This window comes from Seriola lalandi, unplaced genomic scaffold, assembly GCF_002814215.2.
Source record: "Seriola lalandi dorsalis isolate HSWRI2012SDOR001 ecotype SW California unplaced genomic scaffold, Sedor1 jcf7180002054354, whole genome shotgun sequence".
NCBI classification, from domain to species: domain Eukaryota; kingdom Metazoa; phylum Chordata; class Actinopteri; order Carangiformes; family Carangidae; genus Seriola; species Seriola lalandi.
In genome coordinates this window covers 392,734-418,450 of record NW_019524907.1, presented here as the reverse complement: position 1 = coordinate 418,450, position 25,717 = coordinate 392,734, and the positions used below count along the sequence as shown (strand labels likewise).

General features: G+C 41.8%; 1 protein-coding gene and 1 non-coding gene across 9 annotated transcripts in view; both read right to left on the bottom strand.

Moving 5' to 3' along the window:
* Positions 1–20,244: 20,244 nt before the first annotated feature.
* Positions 20,245–20,338, bottom strand: trnai-uau (transfer RNA isoleucine (anticodon UAU)). Its single transcript has 2 exons — positions 20,301–20,338; positions 20,245–20,280 (listed from the first exon to the last, which is right to left on the bottom strand). It is a non-coding gene; the product is annotated as a tRNA-Ile (tRNA).
* Positions 20,339–22,223: 1,885 nt separating this feature from the next.
* Positions 22,224–25,717, bottom strand: part of rhbdf1b (rhomboid 5 homolog 1b (Drosophila)) — a 35,859-nt gene continuing 32,365 nt past the window's right edge. For all 8 annotated transcript variants that reach the window (XM_023408131.2, XM_087174467.1, XM_023408132.2 and 5 more), the window contains 5 exons: positions 25,317–25,392; positions 24,861–24,961; positions 24,549–24,702; positions 23,493–23,716; positions 22,224–23,393 (listed from right to left, as the gene is read on the bottom strand). In XM_023408131.2, coding sequence (XP_023263899.1) covers positions 23,198–23,393; positions 23,493–23,716; positions 24,549–24,702; positions 24,861–24,961; positions 25,317–25,392 — 751 coding nt within the window. In that variant the 3' untranslated portion in view covers positions 22,224–23,197. The remainder of the gene's footprint in view (positions 23,394–23,492; positions 23,717–24,548; positions 24,703–24,860; positions 24,962–25,316; positions 25,393–25,717) is intronic.

Here is a 25,717-nt window from a genome sequence, read left to right as displayed (position 1 = left end):
CTCCAATTGTTCTTGTTTTGAGATTCATACTCACAGGTATGTATGACATAACTATGTTTTCAACACAGGTCTCGAGTCTCAAAAGTAGGCACATAGTGATTATAGGAGATACATCAGCATCGGTTTGTTATTTCGGATGTGTGCAAGGATCAGCAGACAGGATGAGTTTTCTGAGAACATTTATTACTCGCACCCAACTGAGCACGTGTATCTTGTTATCGGCTAAATCTGGTCTGTTTCTGTCATTTAGCCCCGAGTGTAATGTTTGAAAATTTGACGATTTTACACAACTTCAAATTTACATTGTAAAAGTGTAGATTACAGATAATAAATTAACCAAATAGTAAATATTCTTTCTAGGAGGAGCAGGGACGTAATAACTGTTGCACCTGCCTTTCTTGGAAATATCTTAGAAATTTACAACTAAATAGCAGCTTTTTTTGTTTGTTTTTTTTTTAGAAAACTATTAGGAAAGTTTCCAGGAATTACATGGAAATGTGAGGATATTTTTTTGGCTTTTTGTCACTGTTAATTCCCATGTCTCTCTCTCTCTCGCTCTCTCTCATCTCTCCTGCAATGACAAGCACAAATTTCCCTTCAGCTGGTTTTCTCTCCCTCTACTCTTGCTCTCCTGTCTCCCTCCCACACCCGCCCTCCATCCACCTTCCACCACAAGGGGTTAATTAAAACTGATTGGGTCGTCTGGGAACACACCTGCCTCTGACAGGTAAGATATCAGGCTCATATGAGCCGTTTGTATTTGTGCGTGTGTGTGACTCTGTGTGGATATGTGCTTAGCACATCAGTCTGTTAGCACATCATGTGCTCTGCTGCTCTGCGTTCAAAGCAGTCCCATTAGGGGTGATAGGTATCACTGTGTCTGTTGATTTATACATATGCATTTGTATGTGGCTTTCAGTATTGCATGTGATTTGTGTGAGTAGATATGCTTTCATGTGTGTGTGTGTGTGTCTCTTTCTCTCTCTCCTTTTCGAAGCCACTTAAGGATCTCATGCTTGATGGCTGATTAGACTGCTCGCTGGAACCAATCGCTGCTTTGCTTTAACTTCACGCCTGTCCGCCTGTCTGTCATGTAGAGAGTCACTGGAGGAGGAGACGTATACATTTTAAACCTCATATAATGATCATCTTTATGAACCCTGAGAAAACATATACAGCACAAAGTATAATCAGTTCAAGTGTCATCACAGTTCACATGAATGCTGATGGAGGAAAAGCCTGCACACATCCACGTAAACAGTCAAATGCTTGAATGAAACAGTGATTAAAAAAAAAAACTCATGTTGGCCCACATTAAGGCTCTTATATTGCGTGTGTGTGTGTGTGTGTGCGTGCCTATATGTGTGTGTTTATTTGCTGGCAAGTGAGGTGTTTGAGTGTAAAGGCAAGAACTTGTGTTGTATAACAGCAGCTGGCAGGGGAGAAGTGCAGCACGTTGACACGCGCACACACACACACACACACACACACACACACACACACACACTCACACACACACACTCATGGAGCTCCCGCTGCTGGGTTGGCAAGTAGAACAGTCAAATTAGCCACTGGAGAACAAAGCGATCCAAGACCTCCGCTGGGAAAAGGTGAAGGGGAAAAAAAAAAGAAGCAAAAGAAGAGGGAGAAAGAGACAGAGACTGAGAGGGAGGAGGAGATGGAGCGAGGGGTGAAGAAAGAACAGCGCGGACATGACAGAGAGGAGACAGATCAGAGGCAGCACCGTGGGGCGAAGACACGACTGAGAGTTGTAAATGAGTTGGAGAAAATAAGAGTGGGGAAAATGAGAGAGACAAGAGGTAATTGAGAGAGGGGAAGATACTGAAGAGAAGGATGCTGGGAGCAGAACGAGCCAGTATGAGTGATGAAAGAGGGGATACAGGTGATGGTGTAACATGGGGAGATGACACTATGAACAAAGACAGTACAGTGGGCAGCACTTTGTCTTAGGACATGATGATGTGAACATCAAGTCACTTTAAGTCAAGTAAGCTACAGTTTATCAAACAAAAAGTATGACTGCAAATTGAGCTACAGCAACAGTCTATAATGAGCTATAATAGAATGTTTACAGTTATTATCAGTAATTAAAGAATAACTTGTGACAAAAAAAAAAAAACAAGGTGAGAGTAAACATGTTGTCCCTAATGACGCGGTGTGCCCTTCATGGCCAATTAGTGGCCTAACGAAATGTAACCTTAGCGTGACCTGCAATTGTAGTGCACCCTTGGGTCAATTGTTCTCCTCTTGAACATGCTGCAGTGAATTGCATTGCTCATCAAAGTTTAATCCAAATTGACACTCAGTTAGCATGACAAATGCACGAAGTGATCCGCGGTATCGGAATTGATCGACTATCTCACAATATGCAACGATCAGGGAATGGGAGACTTAAGTTGTCTTTTGCGATCCATCTGCAGAATCCATAATGTGTCCTCCTAGTCATAAACCAGTTTGGTCGTGCACCTGATGATGATGCTAGCCAAGACGTTTCGCTGTAGACCAACACTCCGTTAGCATGGCTGAAAGCATTACGGAGCTATTTGTAAGTTGTGCTATTGCTACGTAGCCAGCATTAGCATTAACAGCTTTTTACGGACCAGTCTAGAAAAAAATGTTGCGAGTTCATCAGACTTCATTATTTTACTCACCAAGAGTCGTCTCCAGTGGTGGAAAGCAACACCAATGTTAACTCTTGTCTCTATCACGTTTTTTTTTTTCCTTCTACGAAAGTTAGCACGCTAACCAGCTAGCCTCAGCCTCTCTTGTCACTGTAGCCTCCAATCTGCCCTGAAGAAGTAGCGCTGCTCCGAGGGCGTAGCTCTTGTCATGGACAATCAACCGCCGTCTGCTCCTGGCAAGAAACCATATTCAGCCACATAGGAAACTTACAAATATCCCCTTTAAAGCAACCTAGTTAATTTTATTTTTTATTTTATTTTATTTGTTTGACAGGTTCCCTGATTACCTGCAGAGTGAGGCCGCTCCAAATAGACCTGTCTCATGTAGAAAACATGCAGATTTAGGCATGTTTACTAGTGTCCATTCACCTTTTCATAAACTCCTGTTGGGGAACTATTTGTGCAGAAATTCAGCACAGATTTGGAAAAAAAAAAAAAACAACACTGTGTTGTTGATCATGATACAAATGTTAAAAAAAAAATGTATTCATAGTAGTGGAATAAAATGTATTCATAGCAGTATAAACATGAGCAGAATCTCAAATGTTACACAACCAACTCGTCATTATCTGATGAGCTCTTATTCTCCTTCAAGCCTTGACAGTTTCCACAGTGGTTGAACACACAGACAATGGAACCACACCGGAGTAATTGTTCAGCTTTCAATGGAAAGTACAATGTATATGTACAATGCTGTGTCTGTGAAGGTCTCCTATATTTTCCTCTTGTGCAGCAGCTGTACTTTGTGATTTAAATATAATTCAACTTCATTTTTATCATGAGTTTTGTGTGGTAAGTTATTATTGCAATGCCAATCCTTTTTTTTGTTTGTTTTTTTTGTGAATTTATACCCTTGAGCATCAATTTGGACCTTCACTCTTTTATCCATTTTAAAGATATGTGAGAAGTGGTAGCACAGTGTGAGACAAGTTGTGCCAGAGAGGCCTCTTTAACATGACACAGAAGACATACAGTCCACTGTGATGCCATGAAAAAGACACAGTTGTTGTTTCTCAGTCTGTATCAAAGCCCTCCATGCATGGTAAGACAATTTGTATGAGTCTAAGAGTCTTGTTATTGTCCCGCCTGTTGCTCCTTGGTTACATTCACAGGCCTTCATGCACAATGCTGAAGTGCTTGCTTTGTGGCTATTTTGAAAGTGACAGAAGTCTGTGGTGCCAAGATATCAAGGCATAATTCAGTCAGCAGAGAATTCAATATAGTCAGCTACTAATCGAAAAAAAAATACAGCATATTATCCAATCAAAATGTTTTTTTTTCATATTGGACAAGGAGAATGGGATTTAGATTTCTCTTTTGTAAATTTGCCTAAAATTCAACCACTGAAATCAGCCTTTTGTTGAAGTGGTATGTCTCCAAAGAGGGGCCGTTGTGTTGACCTTACTCTGAATTCTGATAAGGCAGCACCAGAACCAGCTCCCAGGAAGTGTGTAAAGCAGGACTTACAGTCTGTCTAAAAGCTGGACAGGGACGAGTCTATGTCCACCATTTTCTAAAACTTTCTAAAACCGCTTCCACCGTGGCTGTTCGGAACGAAATTAACACATTTGATTTCAAAGAACTAGTTCTATAAGACTATAAACCAACCTTAAATAATGCACTGTGAATGACATAACATGTAATCCCCAACAACGGCATATAGTTAGCTAATTATAATCTTTAGAGGTAACGCTGAATTAGCTTTACTACTAAGTACTAAGCTCATTAGCTAGATATACTATTTCAGGTTACACACAGTTAAATCAATTCCTTACACCTTTGTGTTTGTGATTGGACAATCACTTTTTAAGGGAGGGGCCTTAGCTAAGGGTCAATTTGTCCAAACAGTCTCAGACACACTTGAAAGATTTTATGCTCCATCATGCTAATGCTAGCTGGGTGAAGCTGCTGTGAAAGCCCAGTTGCATCACTCTTTAATCCAATGAACTGCCATGGTTTCTCAACATATTTCTAATATAATATGCAGGTATAGAATATTATGTGCTACCCATCTATAGATTCCGTATTTTGCCACGATAAAACTTACAACAAAACAAAATAAAATTACAATAAAAAACAAGACTGTCCCACATAGGACAGGAAATCTGAAAAGGGACACCATCAGTTCAGTGTGAACATAGCCAGTTTCTCTCTGTCTCTGTCTTTGATCCCAGAGGCACATTGTTGTGTCTTTTCACCATCTGAATCCACACACTGACCCTGTATAGACCCTGACAGTAAAGAGACAGAGGAGGAGAAGGAGGAGGAGGAGGCAGGACAGACAGACATATTCTCCGTAATGAGCCGGGTTGAGCCCGAGCCAGACCTGGACCAGACTCACTGCAGCTCGGTCCAGCTAATTATGCAAGGCTGCAGACAGCTCTGGCAGACAGAGGGGACGGCAAAAGGAGAGAGGAGAATATGAAATAAAGGAAATGAAGGGAAGGGAAGATCGAGACAGAGCGACTGATACATTTAGAGAAAGCAGATGAAAGACGGGATATGCGAGCGGTGAGGAAGGTGGCAGTGAGGGGAGAGATGCACAAAGAGAGGATGAGAGGATGAGAGGGAGGGAGGGAGGGAGGGACGCAGCAGAAGGGCTGAGGTTTGTCCTTTGGCCGATGGTCAATTAGTGGTGGGGAGAGTAACAGGCCACGGCGATCTGTGTCTACGGCCGCAGAGAGCTCTCAGCTTGTTTACTCTTCTACTGAAGGAGACAGCTGGGGCACCTCCAACACTGAGGACGGAGAACGTCATTAGGGGAAATGTTAATGAAGCAAATGTGAGACGAAATGTTTCTTGTGTTTTGCTGGAGGAAACAAGGGATACTGCTCTAAAATTAGATATCCAGTACCTGAAAAACCTGTTATATCTTAGTAAATATCACAGTGACTATACCATGGAGTTTTAAAGGTTGTTGTTGTTTTATTGCAGTATTTTAGTATGTCAAGGACACAGAGAGTGAAAACTAGTTTGTAAGAGGTTAGAGTTAATTAAAAGTAATGGATTAGCTGTCAAAATATCTAAAATAAATGGTGAATAAGCTAAAACAAGTAGAAAACTGGTTGGAGTGGCTAACACTGATGATAAACAGCTGAAATAATTAGCCAAAAGTAATGAAAAAATGTTAAGTAAGCTAAAAACATTGAGTTAAAAGTGATAGATTCGCTGTTAAAGCAGCTGGAACAAATGGATAAATAGTTAAAACAGGTTAAACGTAGTGAATAAACAATGAAAGAAGTAGGATGGTTGACAGCTTTATGCTAATGGTTACATTATTGAAATAGTTAGCCAAATGACATTGAAAAATGGTAAGTAAGATAAAAAAATATATATATAAGTAAGCTAAAAGTACTGAGGAAATTATTTAAAACAGCTGAAATAAAAACTTGGTTAAAAGTATTGGAAATTGTGAAAAGGCTATAGGTTATTGAAGTAATTAATAACATCCATTTGGACATGATGGGTGGCGCTGATGAAGAGGTACTGAAGTGGTACTTGAGTTCATCTGGGACAGGGATGTGGGGTACATCAGACAGAAGAAGGTTAGGAACCACTTCTGTCGCTCCTTCTTATTGGTTCCTTTCTTGTACTGTATCAAGAAACAACAACTCCGGCTTACAGCGCCATGCTTACTGCCCACGAAGCGTAACAGTAATGTAAGTAAATGTTAAAGCTTTGGGGCGAGTGTGAGACACTTGTTCACGTTCCAGCATTTTCTCTTTCAGACTTGGGTCACACAATGAAACAGAAGAAGAAGAAGAGAAGCCCCATTTTACTATTTTACTCCTGCGGGGGCCAGTTTACGCGTTCCTGGCCAATCTCTATTGAGAGCTGGCTGATGTGGGCAGACGTTCGGTTTGCACCATCCTCTCCTCAGCATTCCTCTGTTTGTCCGCACCTCCTTTAAGGACATGTAGTCTGGCTATTGTGTGTTTGTGTGTCTGGCTGGCTAGCTGGCTGGCTGGCATGGGCCGGGCGAAGGAGATGTGTGGGCAGAATGCTAACTCTGTTTCATTGTGAAGTAGTATCAAAGCATGTGAAGGTCTGTGACTGTGTCTGCAAGACTTTTGCCACATTTGAGGACACCAAGGTCAAGATGTTCGTATATTTCCTTAGAAAAATGACAATAAATTGCCTTGACGGTGCACCATCGTTCTACAATGCAGCAATTTGCCCCTGTTGCACCGCTGTGCTTGTCTCACTGTGGTTAGTGTGGAAACCCCTTAGTCTGCATTTAATGGACAAAAGAAGCAAACACAAATGAGGCAATGACAAATAAACCTTCTCAAGCTTTTGAAGGGGATGGAGGGGAAGGAAGATGAAAGGATGTCAGGAGGCTGTATGAGAGAAACTGTGGACAAAAAGCTTCAGAGCAAGATAGAGACAGACAATCACAAGTGAAAGGGACACAGTGATATGTCTACATCTACAAATGCCTACATTTAAATTTGGGATAATAAACAGCATGCGGGTACTGTAGTAGAAAACTGTCTTTTACTTTAAATATCCCATATATAGAAGATATAAATGACGCATCATATACAAAAAAACTCAAAAATGTTCGGACCTTAGCAAGAACTTAGCCAAAGGCTCTTTGTGTTGTTATCACTGACTTCTTCACCACTTATCACCACAACAGGTACTTGTAAGATCAACATGTTGGAGTCGTAGTAGTAGAAGAACTCTTCCAAACTTTCCACTCAGCGGCACAGTACACGTACCGGGTGAAACGCAGCACATTTCATTTTCTCGATTTCCTGTCAGCAAACAAAGGGGAGACCTCTTTTGTCGAAGCTCCAGTTCCTCCGCTAAACCCCTTCTGTGCTTCCCTGTGATTAGGTTCAGAGAACATCATGGGGGTGAGGGGCGTGAAATCATTTGTGGTTGTAATTATGGGCTCCCCTCTCCAGAGTAATCATGAGCTATTAAAAACCACCCTCGGCTCAGCCCCCCAACAATGCCAGTTAACATCAGTGTTCCTCTGGGAGGCTGCAGGGAAGAGGCCAACTACCCGCAAACTGCAGTGGGCACAGAGCTGTGTGTGTGTGTGTGTGTGTGTGTGTGTGTTTGAGTGCGAGCGTGTAACGCAAGTGCGTAAGCCAGGAACATGCTTTTGCCTTTTTGAGCACATACAGTAATACAGAAACTAAAGCTAAAAATGCTTAATGTAGACTTTAAAACAAAACAAAGATGCTAACGGGTAGAACAAAAAGTAAAGAATTGTGTTCAGACTGAGAGCAATTCTCAGTTCTTCTTCTTCAGGACAGATTTGAAGGCAACAGTGAGTGAGTCGAGAAATGGGCCGGAGCTAGCTGGTTAGCATGCTAACTCCTGTAGAAGAAAAGACATGATAGATGCAAGAATTAACATTGCTGTTGCTCTCCACAGCTTCGATGAGTAAAAGAATAAAGTTTGATTCTGAACTCACGTTTCTTCTAGACCAGTAAGTAAACAGCTGATGTTGGCTGTGTAGCGACAGCAAAAACGTACTGAAACTGAAACGTACTATAACATAATAGCTCCTTTAAGTGTCACACTATTAAACAATTTCCAAGAAAAAAACAAACGACACGGAAAATTTTAATTTCTGCTGTCGTACTCTGACGTCATTTACCTGATCTAAAAAACAGGCAGCTTCAAATTAGTATCGTAGTGAACAGAAAGCTGGCGTGTTAGCTTCGCATTTATGTCCTCCATTTTCTCACTGTGTTGTTGTGTCACAATATCATCAGCACGGGCAGGAGGAATGATAACAGCGACTATTGTTGGACTTGGTGTTGGCTAAACATTTTCATTCACCTATGTTACTAACCATCGATATTTCCTACTTAAATACTAATTATGGAATATGTACTTTAGTGGGAAATGAGGTCAGTGTTGCCTCTCTACCCTTCACTCCCTCCCTCTCTCTGGCAGTTTCATGGGCTTTGTGCTGCCTCCCGTAGCACTCAGGTTGAATGAACACAATCCCATTATCAGTGACAGTCAATTTAACATCTAAATGCCAAGTTTTGAATGCTTGATGCTATGACACAGAGGGCAATTGAAGATCGTTTGCCACAGACTGATTGGTCCACCCCAGCCGGGGAGGGGAAGAATTATGGTGATGACAATTTCTGAGTGAATATATTTGGGATGAAATGTCGAAGTCACTCCTGTGGCTGCAAAAAGCAGAGACACAGAGTGAAAGGGTGACGTACGCCGTAAGATAATCTGCTTCATTACAGCGGGAGAAACCCCAGTCGTGAAGCCTCCTTTCAGTCACATGACAGTGTAAGAATTAAGCTTACGTTATCTGGAGGTGACAGACAGTTTGCCGCTATGCCGAAGTTTTTCAAAAGTTAACATTTACTCTAAAGCGCAGTGTTTTGTTCCACCTATAACTTTCGAGAGGCATGTTTTTCTAAATTACACGTCATCAACGGTGGAAAATGCCAACAGAGTGGTTGGATAGAAAATGTTGGTAATTTTATCAGTATGGTCACGACCGCAGAGAGAGAGAGACAGAGAGAGAGAGAGAGAGAGAGAGGTGTACCTCACAAGGTGGTCTGACTGCCCACAAAGACGGCCTACAGCGAACAACACAAGTAGAAAAGGAGAGAACAAGAAGAAGGCCGACGAATACAAGACCGAGAAGAAAGGAAAGGGGTCATATCAGGAGTCCTCGGATCCGACTGTGTGTGTGTGTGTGTGTGTTCGCTTTATTGAGAGAGGGAACTCTGGTGACAATTTCTGTGACATTGTATTGACACAGCATGGAGTGAGAGAACGAAGAGGAGGAGAAAAAAGGGGCTGAGCGAAAAAGAGAAAAAGAAAAGGAGTGAGAGGAGGAGTGTTTATTCTCTTTTCCTTCCCTCCTCAAGTCAGTCTTTTCCCTCCCTTTTTGTCCGTTCAGTAGTGTTTGTGCTTCTGTGTGTGTGTGTGTCCGTGTGTGTGTGTATGTGTACACACTCACTGCCACACTTGAATCTTTTACTGATTACCTCACACACGTCACGTCTTTCTGGAGGGCTTTTAACGGCGGAGGATTATCAGGCAGCCAGAGCCTTTTAACCCTTCCTCTGCCCTCCCTGCTCTGAGCAGGCAGCTGAAAAATGCTCCTATTACGCTTCCGTCCAAAAATGTGCAACAGCGGTTTTACCTTTATAACAAATAAATACAAGGTTTTGGTGTGATATAAATCAGCCAGAGGAGTGAAGTTCTGCAGCGTCAGCAGCAACAATAAACACCTTGTGAATATATAGTGGCCTGTAACGTAACCCCCCCCCCCCGGATGCAGCTGCGCAGCATTGTGGTTTTGTCTTCATCACGTCTCCTTCACAGTTTGAATGTCCACTGGAAGCGTTGCAGAGCTGCAGCACTGTCAACCCGCTCTGCCTCAGCAGCCACACATTACTAATACATTTCGTTTGCCAAGGTTTTTGGTGTTCTACAAACAGACTGTATACTCATCTGCCCATTTATGTCTGATGTGGTAACAGATATTTTATAGCTGTAATTAATACATTTTAATGATTGTACAAAGCAGGCAAATTAACAACCTCAATTAAATGGGACACAGCTGCGTCGGCTGGACCTTCAGTTTAATCATTTCATCTGAGTTTGCACATGTAATACAGATTGCACTGTGTTCTCAGTGGAGGTTGTTCCAACTGTGTTACAGTAAAAGCTAATGTTACCTACTTGGAACCTGTCTGCTTATCGACAAAGTCAACATGGCAGCGGAGGCTAACCTGTATAGTATACACTACGATAGTAGTAGATAGCATAGTCAGGGTCATTTTTGTTGATCATTAGTGCTCGGAAGAATAGCGAGAGTTTTCTACCTTGGCTTGAAGGTTTGTGTTTGTCACAAAGGGAGTCAACTTGGTAAGGACAGGGTGATGGTATATAGTGTGTTAAATGGCTGAAGTGAAGTCTCATAAAGGTAGATGTTTAAGACCCCTCTGCTAGCTTACATGTGTGCCATCTCTGAGGTGGTCGAGTGTTTGTCTCCTCTCCCTCCCTCCCCTCCTCATGTTTTCCTCTGTTTTATGTGTGTGTCCTGCCCATCCTCTTCCATTCAAACCCCCGTTTACCATTACAATAGCTGCCTGCCGAGACCCTCTCCCATGTATAGCCCTGACCACCGCTGGCTACTGGCAGGGGACCATTCACTGCTGCAACCCACCCCGGACCCATAAAGAGCCTGGCAGGACCGGCTAGGTCCCCCTCCCCGTAAACACCCAGCATCACGCTTGTTGTGTCTGCCCGGGTATAATACCAGGGGAAGGAGGCAGGATGGTAGAGCTGTTGGGTTTATGTACTTGGTTTTGTCAGGGGTGAGGAGGGAGGGGTTTGGTTTTATGTACCCAATAGGATAGAGCTGCAGTTTGAATGGACAGGAAAACTGTTAAGGACAAATTGTTCTGTGTTTAACTTCGAGAGGAAGAATAAAAGAAATGGCGATTATGACCAGATTGTTTCAAAACCAGACATGGTAATAACAGGCTGAGTGCTTCCAATCAGCATGTTAGTATTTTATTTTTCATCCACCTTTAGAAAGATTCTAACTGAAACTTGTGACGCTAAATGTCCAAAAAAAATGTTTCATCCACCTTTGAACAACAGCCGTCCCCACAAACTCTAGAAATGATTCTGCCTCGCACTGATGATTACTAAATTAGAGATGGAAAAAAAAGAAGAAAAAAATAAAACCGCTGCCACAAAATGTTGCCCCCTCTCCTTGACGATGGCTGGAGGTCAGACGGGTTAGCAGGCGACTGTTGCCTCTTTAGCAGAAGCCACACATGATTGGCCTCGTCTGAAGAGCTGCGTTCTCTCCAAAAATCAGTAATTTAGTTGTAGACCATTCACAAGGTCTCCATTTGATTGGAGGAGAGGTTGTGTTTGCGTGTATGAATGTGTGTGCATCTGTGTTTGTGTGTGTGTGTGTGTGTGTGTGCATGCCTCAGACCTTGGGAGGGCTGGCTGTGCAAGCCCAAGCTTGCCCCGGCGATGCCACAAAGCCTGTCAGAAATGAAAGATGATGGCAGCGCAGAGCCAAGACGCAAAAGGAAGATATTCACCAGTAAGTCTTATGAGAACAAATACACATCCAACCGTCGCACGAAAAGCTGTGATATATGATACAGTCACTCTTATTGGCATTTTTCTGTTACAAAATCTGCGCCTCCGTCGCTCTGTTGCACAGACAGAGAGAGAGAGAGAGAGAGAGAGAGAGAGAGAGAGAGAGCGAGATGAGGAAACAAAGAGCGAGGTGCTTATCTTGAGGAAGAGGCGCATCCAACCATTATTGACGCAGGTGACCCACAGTAAACAGATTGGAGAGTTTGAGATTAAACAGCTGACAAGTACAGGTTGCGTACAGAGCGGAGTGTGTGTGTGTGTTCTCTCTACTTGACACAAATAGAGCTCCTATAAAAAGACACATGATAACAAAAACAAACCCAAGTGGAGTTTGCAGATGTCTAGCGACAAGCGATGAGAGGAAAGAGTCTTCTGTTGATTTAACCTTAATCCTTTTTAAAACGTATTGACAGAAGCCGTGGCAGAGGTAGTGATCTGTTGGAGGCGCGGGGGTCGCCTGTGGAATTTTCCACTGGTTTCACCCGGCGAACACAAGATCCTTCATCCTTTCACACCGAGTTCCTCCCTAGACCGTTAAGACACTCGAGTCTGATTCCTCTCAGTTATCAGAGAATGATTAGCTGATTGCTGAAGTTCAAGATCAATTTTAAACTGCCGCTGAAAAGGCTCTTTTCACAAAGGAAGGAGACCAATCAATAGCGTAGACCATCAACATCAGAATTTTCAAGCAAGTTTCAGAAACAGAAAGTAAGGGAGAAAATTGCACTTTATATGGACGTTGATGATAGTGTTTAGTCGGGCCTCATCTTATGGCGCATTGGTGCCTTCCTGAGACAGTGATTTGGTTGTCAAATTGTATCTCGGACAGGGGAGGCTCTGATTTGTTCCTCTGGAGGAGTAATGGAGGAAGATGAGGAAAGAGAGAGATGGGATGTTAAGACATTTCGAGAACTGGAATCGCGATGATTGAGGTTTATTTGCATTGTGATCAGACAGGATGACTGCTTTCTCTTTGCATAAATTTGTTAGATATCTAAATAGAGGCAAACATACAGTGCATGATTTATTTATTTTTTTGGAAGTCTCGGGATCGGATCCTATTTCACGGTCGTCTTGCTGCAGAAAACGCTGATGATTGACCAACAAAAATGGCCCTCGGCCATGCTCAGGCAAGTGGAACACCATGTCCTGCTGTGAGACGTGAAGGTTTATAGAAGTTGAAGTTAATATAATTTAGTTTGGGGAGGAAGGACATGTGTGAATATGTGTGTTTGCATATTTGCGCTGGTTAATGTGTTGAAGAGTGCAAGGTATGTCATGCTGCATTTACACCAGCCCGATGGAGTTTTTATTTGAACATTTTCTCCTGGAGTTTCATTGGGTCATGTTGAGAACTACCCCCCCAACAACAAATTCAACTGGTAACCATGAAGAGACATAAAGGAATGTGAGTGTTTGTTCTTGCAAGCAAGCAGTCAGTTTGGAGTGAGCTGTTTGTCATGCTGTGTCACCAACAGCTCCCTCTTTGATTGTTGTATGCCAATACAGCCATTCATGAATTTCCCCTAGGGGATAAATAAAGTATTTATCTATCCATCTATCTATAGATTTGTGTCATGATTACATTATTATCACAGGTGCATTCATTTGTAAGTTGCATATACTGTTGTAGTTGTTGGAGCTATTCTTAACTACTGTATTTTAAATACCGTTGAGTAAATTAATCTGTAACAATGCTACATATTTTCCACATATTAAATCTAAACTAAACTTAATCAGGTAGTAACTAAAGCAATCTACAAATATAACCAAGTGAACCAAGGTGGAAATACTCAAGTACAAGAACTTCAAAGTTGTACTGAGTATGTGTGTGTAGTAACATCCCAATACTCGTTATAAATTTTGCAGTTTTCCAATAAAACGATGACAAACAATAGAAGAGAAGTGGATTGTTATGTGTCCTCTCACTGTCACATGGGATGTTGCATGAACAGAAATGTAAATTATAATAATAATAATAATAATAATATATAATAAACTTATATAGCACTTTTCTTCACAAAGTTACTATGTGATTTACAGTAAGAAATAAAAACAGCAATTAAAAACAAGTTACATGAAAATATAAATTATCCGTGTAGTGGGAAAATAAAACAAAAACGTATCAAACATTCAAACGTTGATGAAAACTTTCCGATAAAAGAAGAGTTTTAATATACACTAGAATAACCAGCAGTTATTCCTGGGTCTTACAAATGAATGCACCTGTTGTAAATGAACTATTACGGAGCCCTTAACCTAAAAAAAACGAAACTGCAGAAGCAATATTTAGTTTCAAAGAAAACCAACTGCACAGTAATTGTGATTTCACCTTTACTGCGTGTGCATGTCACTCTCATCCACCTATGCTGAGTCATAATACCCCATCACACCATCTCGACTGACTGGTAACAGCCAGCGAAACCGCTCCTCGGTTCAGACAGGCCCAGACTCGCCTTGTACAATGATTAGTCCTGCTTGTCTTACACTGGACACAATGGCCCCTTCCTCACAGCTATGCATCCCTATTGACCCTTCGCTAACTTGGAACAGAATGAAACGAGGACGGGGGAACCAGACCGTCTCATTAAGAACAATAAGAGAAAGTGCAATGTGGGAGAGCCACATTCCACCGACGACTGTAAGGATTGTGTACAGTGTTGGAAATATGACAGACTGTGCTCATTCACTTTCACCTCACAGTGTAAAAACTACATGTGGGATCATCTTATGAAAATAACCATCTAGTGACCACGACACACTGTCTAACGTGAGTCTGTCTCTGCCAAAATACACGTCTTTAAAGCCATTTTGTAGGTTGTTGAGTTCAAAATGTCTTTAAAAAAAAAAAAAAGCCAAACAGTGCGGTAAAATTATTGTTTTTCTTTTTAAAGAAGATAGATTAAGGCAGATTGCTCCTTGAATATTGAGAAAAAGTGACTCTTGTTTCAAGAAACATTTTAATCAAGTTGATTGTGCCTTATTTTGGAGGGAGTAGATTGTATGGAAGGTTTTCTGGATTCATAGCAGAGCAAAAGTATTGCCTTTCAATGCAGACACCCTTGTGCCTTAATGACAATGTTCACATGGTGGGAAGCCAGTGAGGGATCACATCTCTGTTGCTGCTCTGGAAACATCTACTGGGTGGAATTATGTTTTATATGGAGGTTCAGTATCTTGCCTAAGGAGCCGGGAATCGAACGACCGACAACCCATCCCCCATGTTTTTGTCTTGCCAATAATCAAACTAAGACATGATTTTGTCATCAGCATATATAATCAATTCTATCCCATGTTACTGTTGTGGAAGATCAGCTCTATAAGCTAAAAACTACGGGACCTAACACCGAACCCTGAGGTACACCCATCGTACTCATTATTAACTTTAACACACTTCCTCTTTCATCTTATCTTTTCTCACTTCATCTTGTTTTTGTTGACATTCTGTTCTCTTCCTGTCCTTCCTCCTGGAGTCCCATGTGTCCTGTGTGAATATCAGATAACAGTTCCATGAAAATGAATCCAGGGAGACGTAACCCACACGGGGATGGTGGGTGGGGGGGGGTTGCGTACACTAACATACATTGAGTGCAAGAAAGAAAGAGAGAATTACTAACCATCAGAGAGATTCTGAGAGGGCATTCAGGGAGAGAGTATTGTTAGAGTGATCGCTAATGAGGTGTGTGTGTGTGTAGGTGCACCTTTGTGTGTGTGTATGTGTGTGCGTGTGTGTGTGTGTGTGTGTGTGTAATTAGTGACTGGGAGCCAATGAGTGGAGGATAAGAGCAAGTCTTCAGGACGGCTGGAGGACACATGGTAAGGAAGAGGAGGATTGTCCTCTGGAAATGACAGGGCAATATGTGTGTGGAGGGTACGGGGGGGGGTTCAGGAAGTAAGTCATATTACAGTTCAGTGCAACATGACTGCATATGACAATCTCTATATCACCTACTTTATGTCAGACAAAGCCAGCACATCCTGTCAAAGCATCTTCGGTTAAGATGTCTGGATTTCCCAAAAAAGAAAAACAAGCACTTGTGTGTTGTGAGAAACGGACACTCAGTCGTTCCTTTCATCGTGTCTAATTGGATACTCGGATTTAAGACGGAAGGAAATGCAAATGAACTGCGACTGAACTTACAGTGAAATAAGATGGACCTTTAATGATGTACTTCTCCGGGGGTTTTTCGAAAAAAAAAAAACCTGATATACTGGAAAAGCAAGAACTGAGCAAACTCTACAAGTTAAAATGACAACCTGTAATAATACCGTCTGCGAGGAGCTTGGAACATACCCAAATGTGCTTCAGTTAAAAAGGAGATTTACTGGCTTCTGGGGGACGCTGCTAGAAAGTAAAAAAAAAAAACTAAATTCAGTCAGATAATGTAGAAGCATCTGATTCACTTGCAAATCTCTGGTTTAATGGGTTTCGCAGATTAAGCAGACAGAAAGATGAGATATATTCTTTATCTGAACTGTTTTCAATTGGTGTTTTTTTAGCTCTACAAGAGAAAAGACTTCAAGGATGAAGACTGATGAAGCTGGTTTGCCAAATGCGTGTCTGGTTAACTTCACCACCTCGGATAAAAAAGAGTTTATCCGAAAAGGGACTGACTCAACTGCAATGCATGAGACAGTCCTAAACAGGGCAGGTCCTGCATGTGGCTACCTCCTGGAGGCAGTATGTATCAGTGCAGACCTGTTAAGTACTGAACTCGAAAATGAATGTGTTAGTTTAATAGTTTAATACAGAAGAGCTGCAGAAAATATAAGCATGTGACCTTTATGGAGAATTTAAACAGGGATTTTAATCAGAAAGTACCTATGAAATTTAAATTACAGTCAACACCAGAATCCTGAAGGTCATTGGAAGATATTAAGCCCTGGATGGGAATGTAATGATAGTGAATAATAAGAGAAAGCTACTATTTAAACTGTTGTAGTTAATTTGTTTTATATGGACAGAAAACTGCAGAAACATGCTTCATTTTTTCAGAAAGACCAGAGGAAGAAATGCTGAATAGACTGAAGAGAGTCACAGAAGCCGGTGAAACAAAGGCGAGTCCGGACGTAACAGGCAGCCATCGTCTCGAGACAATAAAATCTGAAGCTACATTTGAAAAGAAAAAAAAAAAAGATGGCGGCAACATTCAACTCTTTTTCCAGGTAAAACTTATGTCATTAGACTTAAACACTTCAATGAACACACACAAACACACACACACACAGGCAGGAGGAGGTTTTTCACTGTCAGTCCAGGTGGTGTATAGGACCATGTGGTTTTCAGGGGGAGGGGGCTATAACATTACTCTCCATCATCTCTGCCATAGGTGGGCTCATCCGACAGGTGTGTGCTAGGCCTGCCTTCCCCTCCCCCATCACTCTCACACACACACACACACACACACACACACACACACACACACACACACACATAAACACAAACAATCCCCCAAGCCCCCACCCTTCCACCTCTTGGTTGGCCTCCTTCACCTGATGTGTGCTGAGACTGAGGAGTGTGTGTGTGTGTGTGTGTGTGTGTGTGTGTGTGTGTGTGTGTGTGTCTTGTTCCAGGCACAATGAAGAGAGAGGGTCTGTCAGTGGCCACCTGTTGGCCAGCTGTCAGGGTCCCATTTCAGGGTCGTCTTTCTAGGCAGACACAACAGCAGCTACATCTATCTATCTATCTATCTATCTATCTATCTATCTATCTATCTATCTATCGACGTAGGAAACCTGACTTTCATTTTGTCCCTAAAAACCAACCATCCATTAAAAGATGAGTTGAGGAGGAGGGGGAGGACTGCGTTGTATCTAAGTGTGTCTCGTTTGATTCTGATCAATGGTTCGTAGATACCCTCCTCTTCATGTCACATTAACATCTCTATATGAGCCGTGATGGAGGGTCGGGGGGTGCAGCAGAAGCGTGAGTTGGAGGTGGGGGCTTTGGAAAAACCAAATGATGAATGAGTGATGGAAACATGAAGGCATGAAATGGACAGGAGCAGGAGGAGGTCGTGAGCGGATGGAGTTGGATTGGAGAAGGGAGACGTGGGAGGAGACGGGAGAGATAATTTCCTATGAGCAGTCGGCAGGGGATGGGGGTGGCAGTGAGCGGGGGGAGGAGGTCTAATGGCTTTGGGTGCTGCCTCTATTAGGCCAAGCAGCCAGAGATGATTTTTCAGGATCTTTATGTCGGCAGGGTCATTAATTTGTCACTATTAGCTGCTCCACCAGCTTTTATTGTGACAAAAAAAACGGGGACAGAGAATATTAGCTCACATAGTGTTGTACGCGTAATCTATGGTATTTAGATCTTGCTAAAAGATGCTATAATAAATATTTTTTATAATAAAATGTATGTAAAAATGTAAATGAGAATCTGAAAACAATGTCAGTGTGAAAACGGTGACTCAAAGAAGATCCCGGCCAGAACGACAGAAGATTAGCAACAAAGTTAGCAACTAGTCGGTGAGCACAGCTACCAGCTAAGCTAGATATTCCCGTTAGGAGTTGAGCAAAATCAAAAGGAGAGTCCATATTGTTATTAGGTTACATTTGCAAGGTCACCAGAAACACGACTCCAAATAAATGCTAATGTTGCTGTTATTGTTATGCTAACATCTGCTGGAAAGTGTATGCTAACAAGTTTATCATATCAGCCATTGTCTGAATGCTAAATATGAAGCTATACCTAGCAGCTGGTTAGCTTAGCTTAACTATGGCGGCCTTGAGAGCTCAACGCACTGCAACTTAAGAAAACACACGCACAAAAATCACAACACAACCAAATACAGGAAGCAGCTAGCCCGGCTCTCACTAAGTCCACCTACCATTATCTCTAAAGCTCACTAATTAACACATCTCCTTTGTTTAATTTGCACATAAACACAAATGTAACAACATAACATTTTTGTGCTAAGCTAACCTGCTTCGTATTCAGCGTACGTGTCAGAGGTGAGGGTGGGGTCAATTCACTCATTTACAGTAACTCTCAATAAGAAAGTGAATAAATAAAATTTCTTTAAAAAGTTGCAGTGCGACTCTTTTTGATTCATCACCCAGGATAATAAAATTTTACAAGTAAATTGTAATATGTGACCACTTGTTGAAGACGAGCGTGGACTTTGGGGAAAACCTAATAGATACCAAAATGACCTAAATGCAAGATTAATAGAATAAGTTTCAGCGTTGTATTTTGAATGCAGATCAGTGCTGTCTGTGTTTGTGCTGTTCAGCCTCTCAGAGCGCCTCTCTAACATAAGTACACACTCATTTAGACTCAATTACAGACAAGAATTAACGAATGCCAGAGCGATTGCGCGTGTGCCTGTGTGTGTATTTGCATGCAGATTTCAGTGTGTGTGTGTGTGTGTGTGTGTGTATATACGCACACTCAGAGAATGGGAGGCGAGCAAGAATGAACAGACCCAGTGGTACAACAACACTGGGAGCATCTGGGGGCACCAACAAGAGTTCTGCACGCTAATAAACCTTTCTGTTTGAATTAATGGAATTCAAATCCCAAAGAACAATAAAACAATGTTGTTGTAATTCAAGCTTTGTACCCTGAGCAGCAGTCATGTTTTACTCTTGTACCAGGTTTAACACAGGAGTGCAAGGTCCTGTGTTGCCATCTAGTGGGCATTCCTAAAAAAAAACAACAGACATCTTGACTTACACAGGTATGATAAGCAATAAAGAGTCAGCAATGCAGGAGGACTGTCAGGGATTGTAGGCGGGCGAGGAAAGGTCCTCAGAAGGAAAAAGAAAAACACTACTAAACTCTCCGCAGAACCCTGGTTAAGAATTATGGAAGAAACTTACTTATTACTTCTCGAGGATGCTGTGGGTTAACTTTAAAAAGCCCTGAAATACCTTATCATTTTAGAGTGTGTGATGTGTACAAGGTAAGCTTTGGTAATACACGATTAGCATGTTCGATCCATAGTACCTCACAACAAATGCTACAGCAGTTCTGCCTCGGTTTCTTTGCACTCACAACCAGAACTTTAGTAGCTGCTTTTTTTAAGTTGAGTTTTAAGTTAAATCTAACATTTATGCTGCTAACTTCAGTAATGTATTCACTAAATCTAACTGGGAAAAAATAAAAAGTACAAATTTTTACTTAAGAAATTAGAAAATGAAGTCACAAATTCAGCTCTTGGCCTCAATCTGAAAATATCACCTTGCAGACCCACAGACCAAGTTCATCTTGAAGGTGAACATCAACAGTAGTTCACCTCTTCTTTGAAAAGGCCACACACACACACACCTTGACTTTAATCACTGAGTGAAAGCCAAGGCCTCTGGTCTTTGTAGTTCTTACAGGAGGTAAGTCATTCAGAAGAGTAGAGTGATCAACAGCTGTGTCTTGTCTTACTCCTCAACCACCACAGTAAAACTGTGCTGCTCCAGGTGAGGCTCGAACTCACAACCTCGGCATCACTCTGCAGGTTACTGTCTTATAAGTACCGCGCGCTGACCGATTGCGCCACTGGAGCCTGATGTCGACCCCACAGTGAACAACACTCAACAACAGATTTAAATATCCCTGAAAAAGAGGCCGATTGCTTTGGCCGGTTAGATGTGTTCTCATGCTGAACTTTAGTGGAAGTTTGCTGATGTCACCAAAAATCAGAGAAGAGTAATTACACTGAAGGTCGACCCACCTTAACAGTGATGACAACAAAACAAAACAAAAAACAAAACAAGACAAAAAGCATCAGGAATTCACAGCCAGTTCACATTTACATTTTCACACAGACCAGTCACAAACTCAAAGTCAGCAATCTTTACTCAGCTGTTGTGATCCTGTAGAAACGACTTGAAGCCACTAGAGATCACTGTATCTGAGGGTTTAACTTGAACCTGCTGCACCCACGCGCACGCACGCACGCACACCACAGACACACACCTCTCTCTCTCTCCCTCCTTTCTCGACACACTTCGCTGTTATTCCTCCTGCACACTTGGTTGTCCTATTAATAGTTACGCATACATTCACATTCACATTCACACGCACATTCGCTTAACGACGTGTTGCTTACCTGTTGTTGGGGCGCGCGACACGCCGTCTCTCTCCCCCGCGAGTTCGGCAAAACAAGGCCGTAACATTTTCCTTTCGTTAAATGGTTTGTTTTCGCGCGCTTATGGGAGTTTCCTGTTTGTAATGCTGTTTTCTGCAGCAAACAACTTGTTTCGCTGATGTAGAAATGTTTATTAAATTATTTGGTTAAAATATATTTTTATTTCATAAACTGTGAGAGCTTTATTTAGCCAGAAAATGTGCTTTATAAATATACTTGTTTTTTGTTTTTTTGTTTGTAAATATTAAGCCTGGTGGGCGGGGCTATGGGTTTATAAGGGCCTACCTGGGCCTAGTGAAGTCAGTCTGTTTTTGGTTACAGAGCAGGTAACATGGAGTGACTGTAACATATATAATGCTTTATTTTTGTTGTTTTTTCTATTTTTATGTTTGCAAACAGTTTCATAATTTGCACTTTGGGAGGCTGGAAAATAAATTACACAGACACACTGTCTTCAACTATGCCTGTGTTTTTTTTTAGGAGTTTGGGACAGAACACCCAACTTATCCTCGTCCTTTTCAACATTCACATAAACTTACAAGTGTTGATGTTTTTATTTTATTTTTGGGACATACTCCAGTAAGTTGTTTTCTCCAAGCATCACGTTTAAATTTAATTAACTGTGAATAGATGAAGTCTTCAGCTTTTTCTTTAAGGTAAATTAATAATGATTTTCGATTAGTGAAAGATTTTAATGACTTCCCTCTTCTTGTGCTGAGGTTAGTGGTGGTTAGCATCAGTGTCAGCGGTGTAGTTTGTTGTTTCTGTTATTCATGATCAGAAATATATCTTCATAACCTTGGTGTTTTTATTTGGTTTTGTCATATTCCTCTGCTAGAATACTCAGAGCTATGTTCAGAAAACCAGTCATCCCAAATTACGCTTGTGATGACCGATCCATCTGTGGGTCAGTTTGGTGTTCACCACAACAATATTAATTCATCACATTTCAAACAAATCTACCCCAATCCTGCTAAAAATATTATTTTCTAAATTATAAGTCCTCCATAAATCCACAAGGTGGAGATGAGTGATAAAAAAAAGGAAAAGATAGTTATGTAATGTTTCCTTTAATACCTGATTAACTGAGGTGACTATGGAAAATGTACATTTCCCTGCAATATTCTGGTGTGGTGTGAGTAGATTACAAGCTCCAGTGGTACAACAGATAAGTGTGTGGTACAAATAGGACAGACACCAGCACAGTGATGCTGAGGTTGTGAGTTCAAGCCTCACCTGGACCAGTGTGGTTTAAGTGTCTTGACTTCTGAAGGAAACACAGACTGAAAAATGAGCCAAATTGAGTGTTTCATTGTGTTTATTGTTAGGTAGCTAAAACGCGACCACTATGAATAAAAAACAAACAAACGGAAAAACACAAAAATTCACCTCCGTAACAGCGATTCACAATGCAGCAGATTAATGTATAACTGTGTTCTTTACATGGAACACGGTGAATATAAAAAAACAAACAAACAAACAATCCATCTGTGAAAGAAGTGCATTAAAGGCTGTGTAAAAACATATTTTACATAATTTTGTCAGATTGTGAAATACAGTTTTCTACAAAGGTTAAGGAACACGACCCATAATGCCAGAAACCGCTGACACAAACTGACACATGGCACTATAAAGACATCGTGTGCGTGGGCGTGTTTGTGTGTCTGTAAGGCACATTTAAGCATTTTAGAGTCTCATTTGTTGGCGAGTTTTAACTCTAAGAAAATCCAGTAAATGGACAAAACAGTTTGGACATCAGTAAAAAAAAAAAAAAGCCTCAGCTCATCCTCTGCAGCCTTGTTAGGTTGTAACGCTCCCCTTTGGCCACTGGGGGTTGCTGTCAAGTCACGTAAGAAGAGAGGTAACTAATCCTCCAGTGTGACTGGTCACTGATTAGCCCAGCTAGAGATCAGTCACACATATAAATCAATTGTTAGTCCTTTCAGTCAAGTTTTGTTCCCGTGCACGTGAATATTTTTAGTCAGATGCCTGGAGGCTTTCATGCCTTTATTCATAGTGGGTCTGTTGTGCCTTTCCAAACGGTACAACAAACAAGTTTGAAATTCACTGGTCCACATAAGAAAATCCTGAAATGCTGCAGCCGTTGTTCCAGGAGAAATGTTCCTGCTCAGTCACAAGTTGCACTGCGGCTAAATGTGCATTTTATTTTTTTTTTCAGTTGCCTCAACGTCCAACATTTTAGAAATGTTGCAACCCGGTCCAACTTCAGTGCTCTCCCAGAGACAGTCCAGCTGACACTTCGAAGGCCGGCGTTCAGAGGAGGTGCGCGTTCAGGTCATACTTCTCACAGAACTTGTCAGTGATGGGGATGCAGGTGAGGTACTCACACCACTCACACTTCACGGGGTAGACGTAGAAGAGAACAGCCAGGGCGGAGAGCAGACCCAGGAAGACCAGCAGGAAGACACAGATCTGGACCCGCTTACGGTACATATCAGAACGCCCGAAACTAAAGAGAAGAAACCAAGCATTATTTATCTCTATCTCTCTGTATCTATTTATTCACAGGGAGGGTACAGATACAGTCTGCATCCCTCTCTTCACCTACCTGATGTACGGCAGGAAGGCAAAGGACAGGAAGAATCCAGATATGAATCCGCAGATGTGGGCAAAGTTGTCAATCCATGGAAGCAAACCAAAGGAGAAGAAGAAGACTGAGATGGCCAGCAGCTTGGCAAACGCCCACCACGGTCGCTCGAGGATCTGCCAGCTCTGAAACAGCTCCACAAACAGACAGGCCAGGATACCGAACTGGCTGCCTGCAGGACCCACCTGAGAGAGAGAGGGATGAAGAGGAGGAAGACGGTGAATGCAGGGACACAGAGATGTTATGTCTTACATAGCTCAGTTCATCAAAAAACAAAAACTAGTCCCTGATAAAGTCCTGAGAGGAACATAAACTGTTAAGAGCTCAGGGGCTGAAGTGAAGCCCTCTGACACAGCTACAGTCTTTTTCCCTGTGCGGCACATGTCTCTCTTAAATGCTACAACTATTTAAAGTGCAATATCTGTTTAAATGAGACTTTTAGTACATCCAATAATGAAAAAGAAAAACATGAAAATGCACAAATAAAAGTAAAAATTTTACAGATTTTGCTAATTTTTTTGTAGCAACCCATTTAGCCAGTTATCTCTTATTATGCAGAGGTTGTTGTTGTAAACAAACACAGTAACAAACATCTCTTTTTATTCATTTAGCGTAACATGGCTCCACATGCTACTTACCTAGCTGGCTAACTAGCTAGGAGGGGGGTTGCACATCTTGGTTTATCAGCAACAGCTAAAGTTGGCTAGTTAAGTCAGAGCTGCTTCAACAGCCTGAAGATGTTTCTTAAGGATCAGCTGTTCTGCTAACAGCCTGTTAGCTAGCCAGTTAGCTCCGGTTGCTAGCAGGAGCTTACCTGGTAGCACTTGTTTAGCTTGCAAGCTTGAGTGAGGCAGGAATTATGAATTTGAGAGTATTAAATTTATTAAATTAAATGTATTTATTCATGAATTAATTTATTTACTTAGTTCACAAAAGGTTTATTTAATATTGAACACCGTGGGGTTCCAGAAGATGCCGGATCATGTGTATAGTTCTGTTTTGAGGGTGACATTGTACCTCCGCTCTGTAGGGCAGGAAGATGGCTGAGGCCAAGTTGCCAGTGATGCCGCTCAGCATGTAGATGATGGAGATTCTCAGCCAGCCGGCCAGCTTCTCTATGTCCCTTAGCACCGTCATCTGGAACAACACTGACACCAGGCAGTGCAGGATCCTACAGACACAGATAGCCAGAAAGTTATTTTTGAACGTTATAACTTTTTACTCTTTTAACCGATTTGTGATTTAGGCACGTGAAACAGTTGTACTCTCATGTCTAAATACCGAGGCCTGTTCTGAGATAGACAAAAAGAAGAAGGGGAGTTCAGTCACCCAGCATGAAGAAAGAGTGACAGCCACAGTCTGGAGAACTGGTCTGGGATCTCTGGATTGAGAAAAGGCAGCAAACCACACACATCATCCATACAAGCGACCTGGTGGAGAAAGACAGTCAGGAGAAAAACAGTCAGGACTGTAGATCCACTGCCACCCTGTGGAGGAACATGACATGTTGAGTTCAGTCCAAAGTCACAGGAAACCACAGGCTCCAGTGGTGCAATCGGTCAGCGCACAGTCTTTATTCAACAATGACCTGCAGGTTGGGAGTTCAAGCCTCAACTGGTGCAGCAATGTTTTAAATTCAAGTGCATGCATCACAGATACCGTCTGGGCTGAAAAAGCCTTTAGAATGAATAAAAAATAGCAACTGTTGTACAGATTCATGAGGATTTGAGGAAAAGAAAAGGTTGTAAATACAGTTAAAATGACTGTGTCCTCTCTTTGTCCTACCTGTGAGCAGAGAGTAGCCTCCTCATGGAAGTAGCCGTGCATAAAGTCACAGTATTCTCTAGAGGTGATTTCACATCTGCAACACCACACACACACACACACACACACACACACACACACACACACACACACACACACACACACACACACACCATAAGCTTCATCAGCAAAAGCTCACAGAAAAAAAGAAAAATCCAGGAATTAATTATTCAAAAACTTTAATATACTTAAGATTTTCTTTATAATTTAATTGAGTGCTGGGCGACGTCGCCTTAAAGGAGTTGTTCAACTGTAAGAGTTTCAGTGCAGTTTCACTGATCTATGACTGTATAGACTCTGTGCCGAAAACTTCTCTGTTCTGACATCAGAGAAAGTGGCGAAAAAACAATAAGCATGAAAGT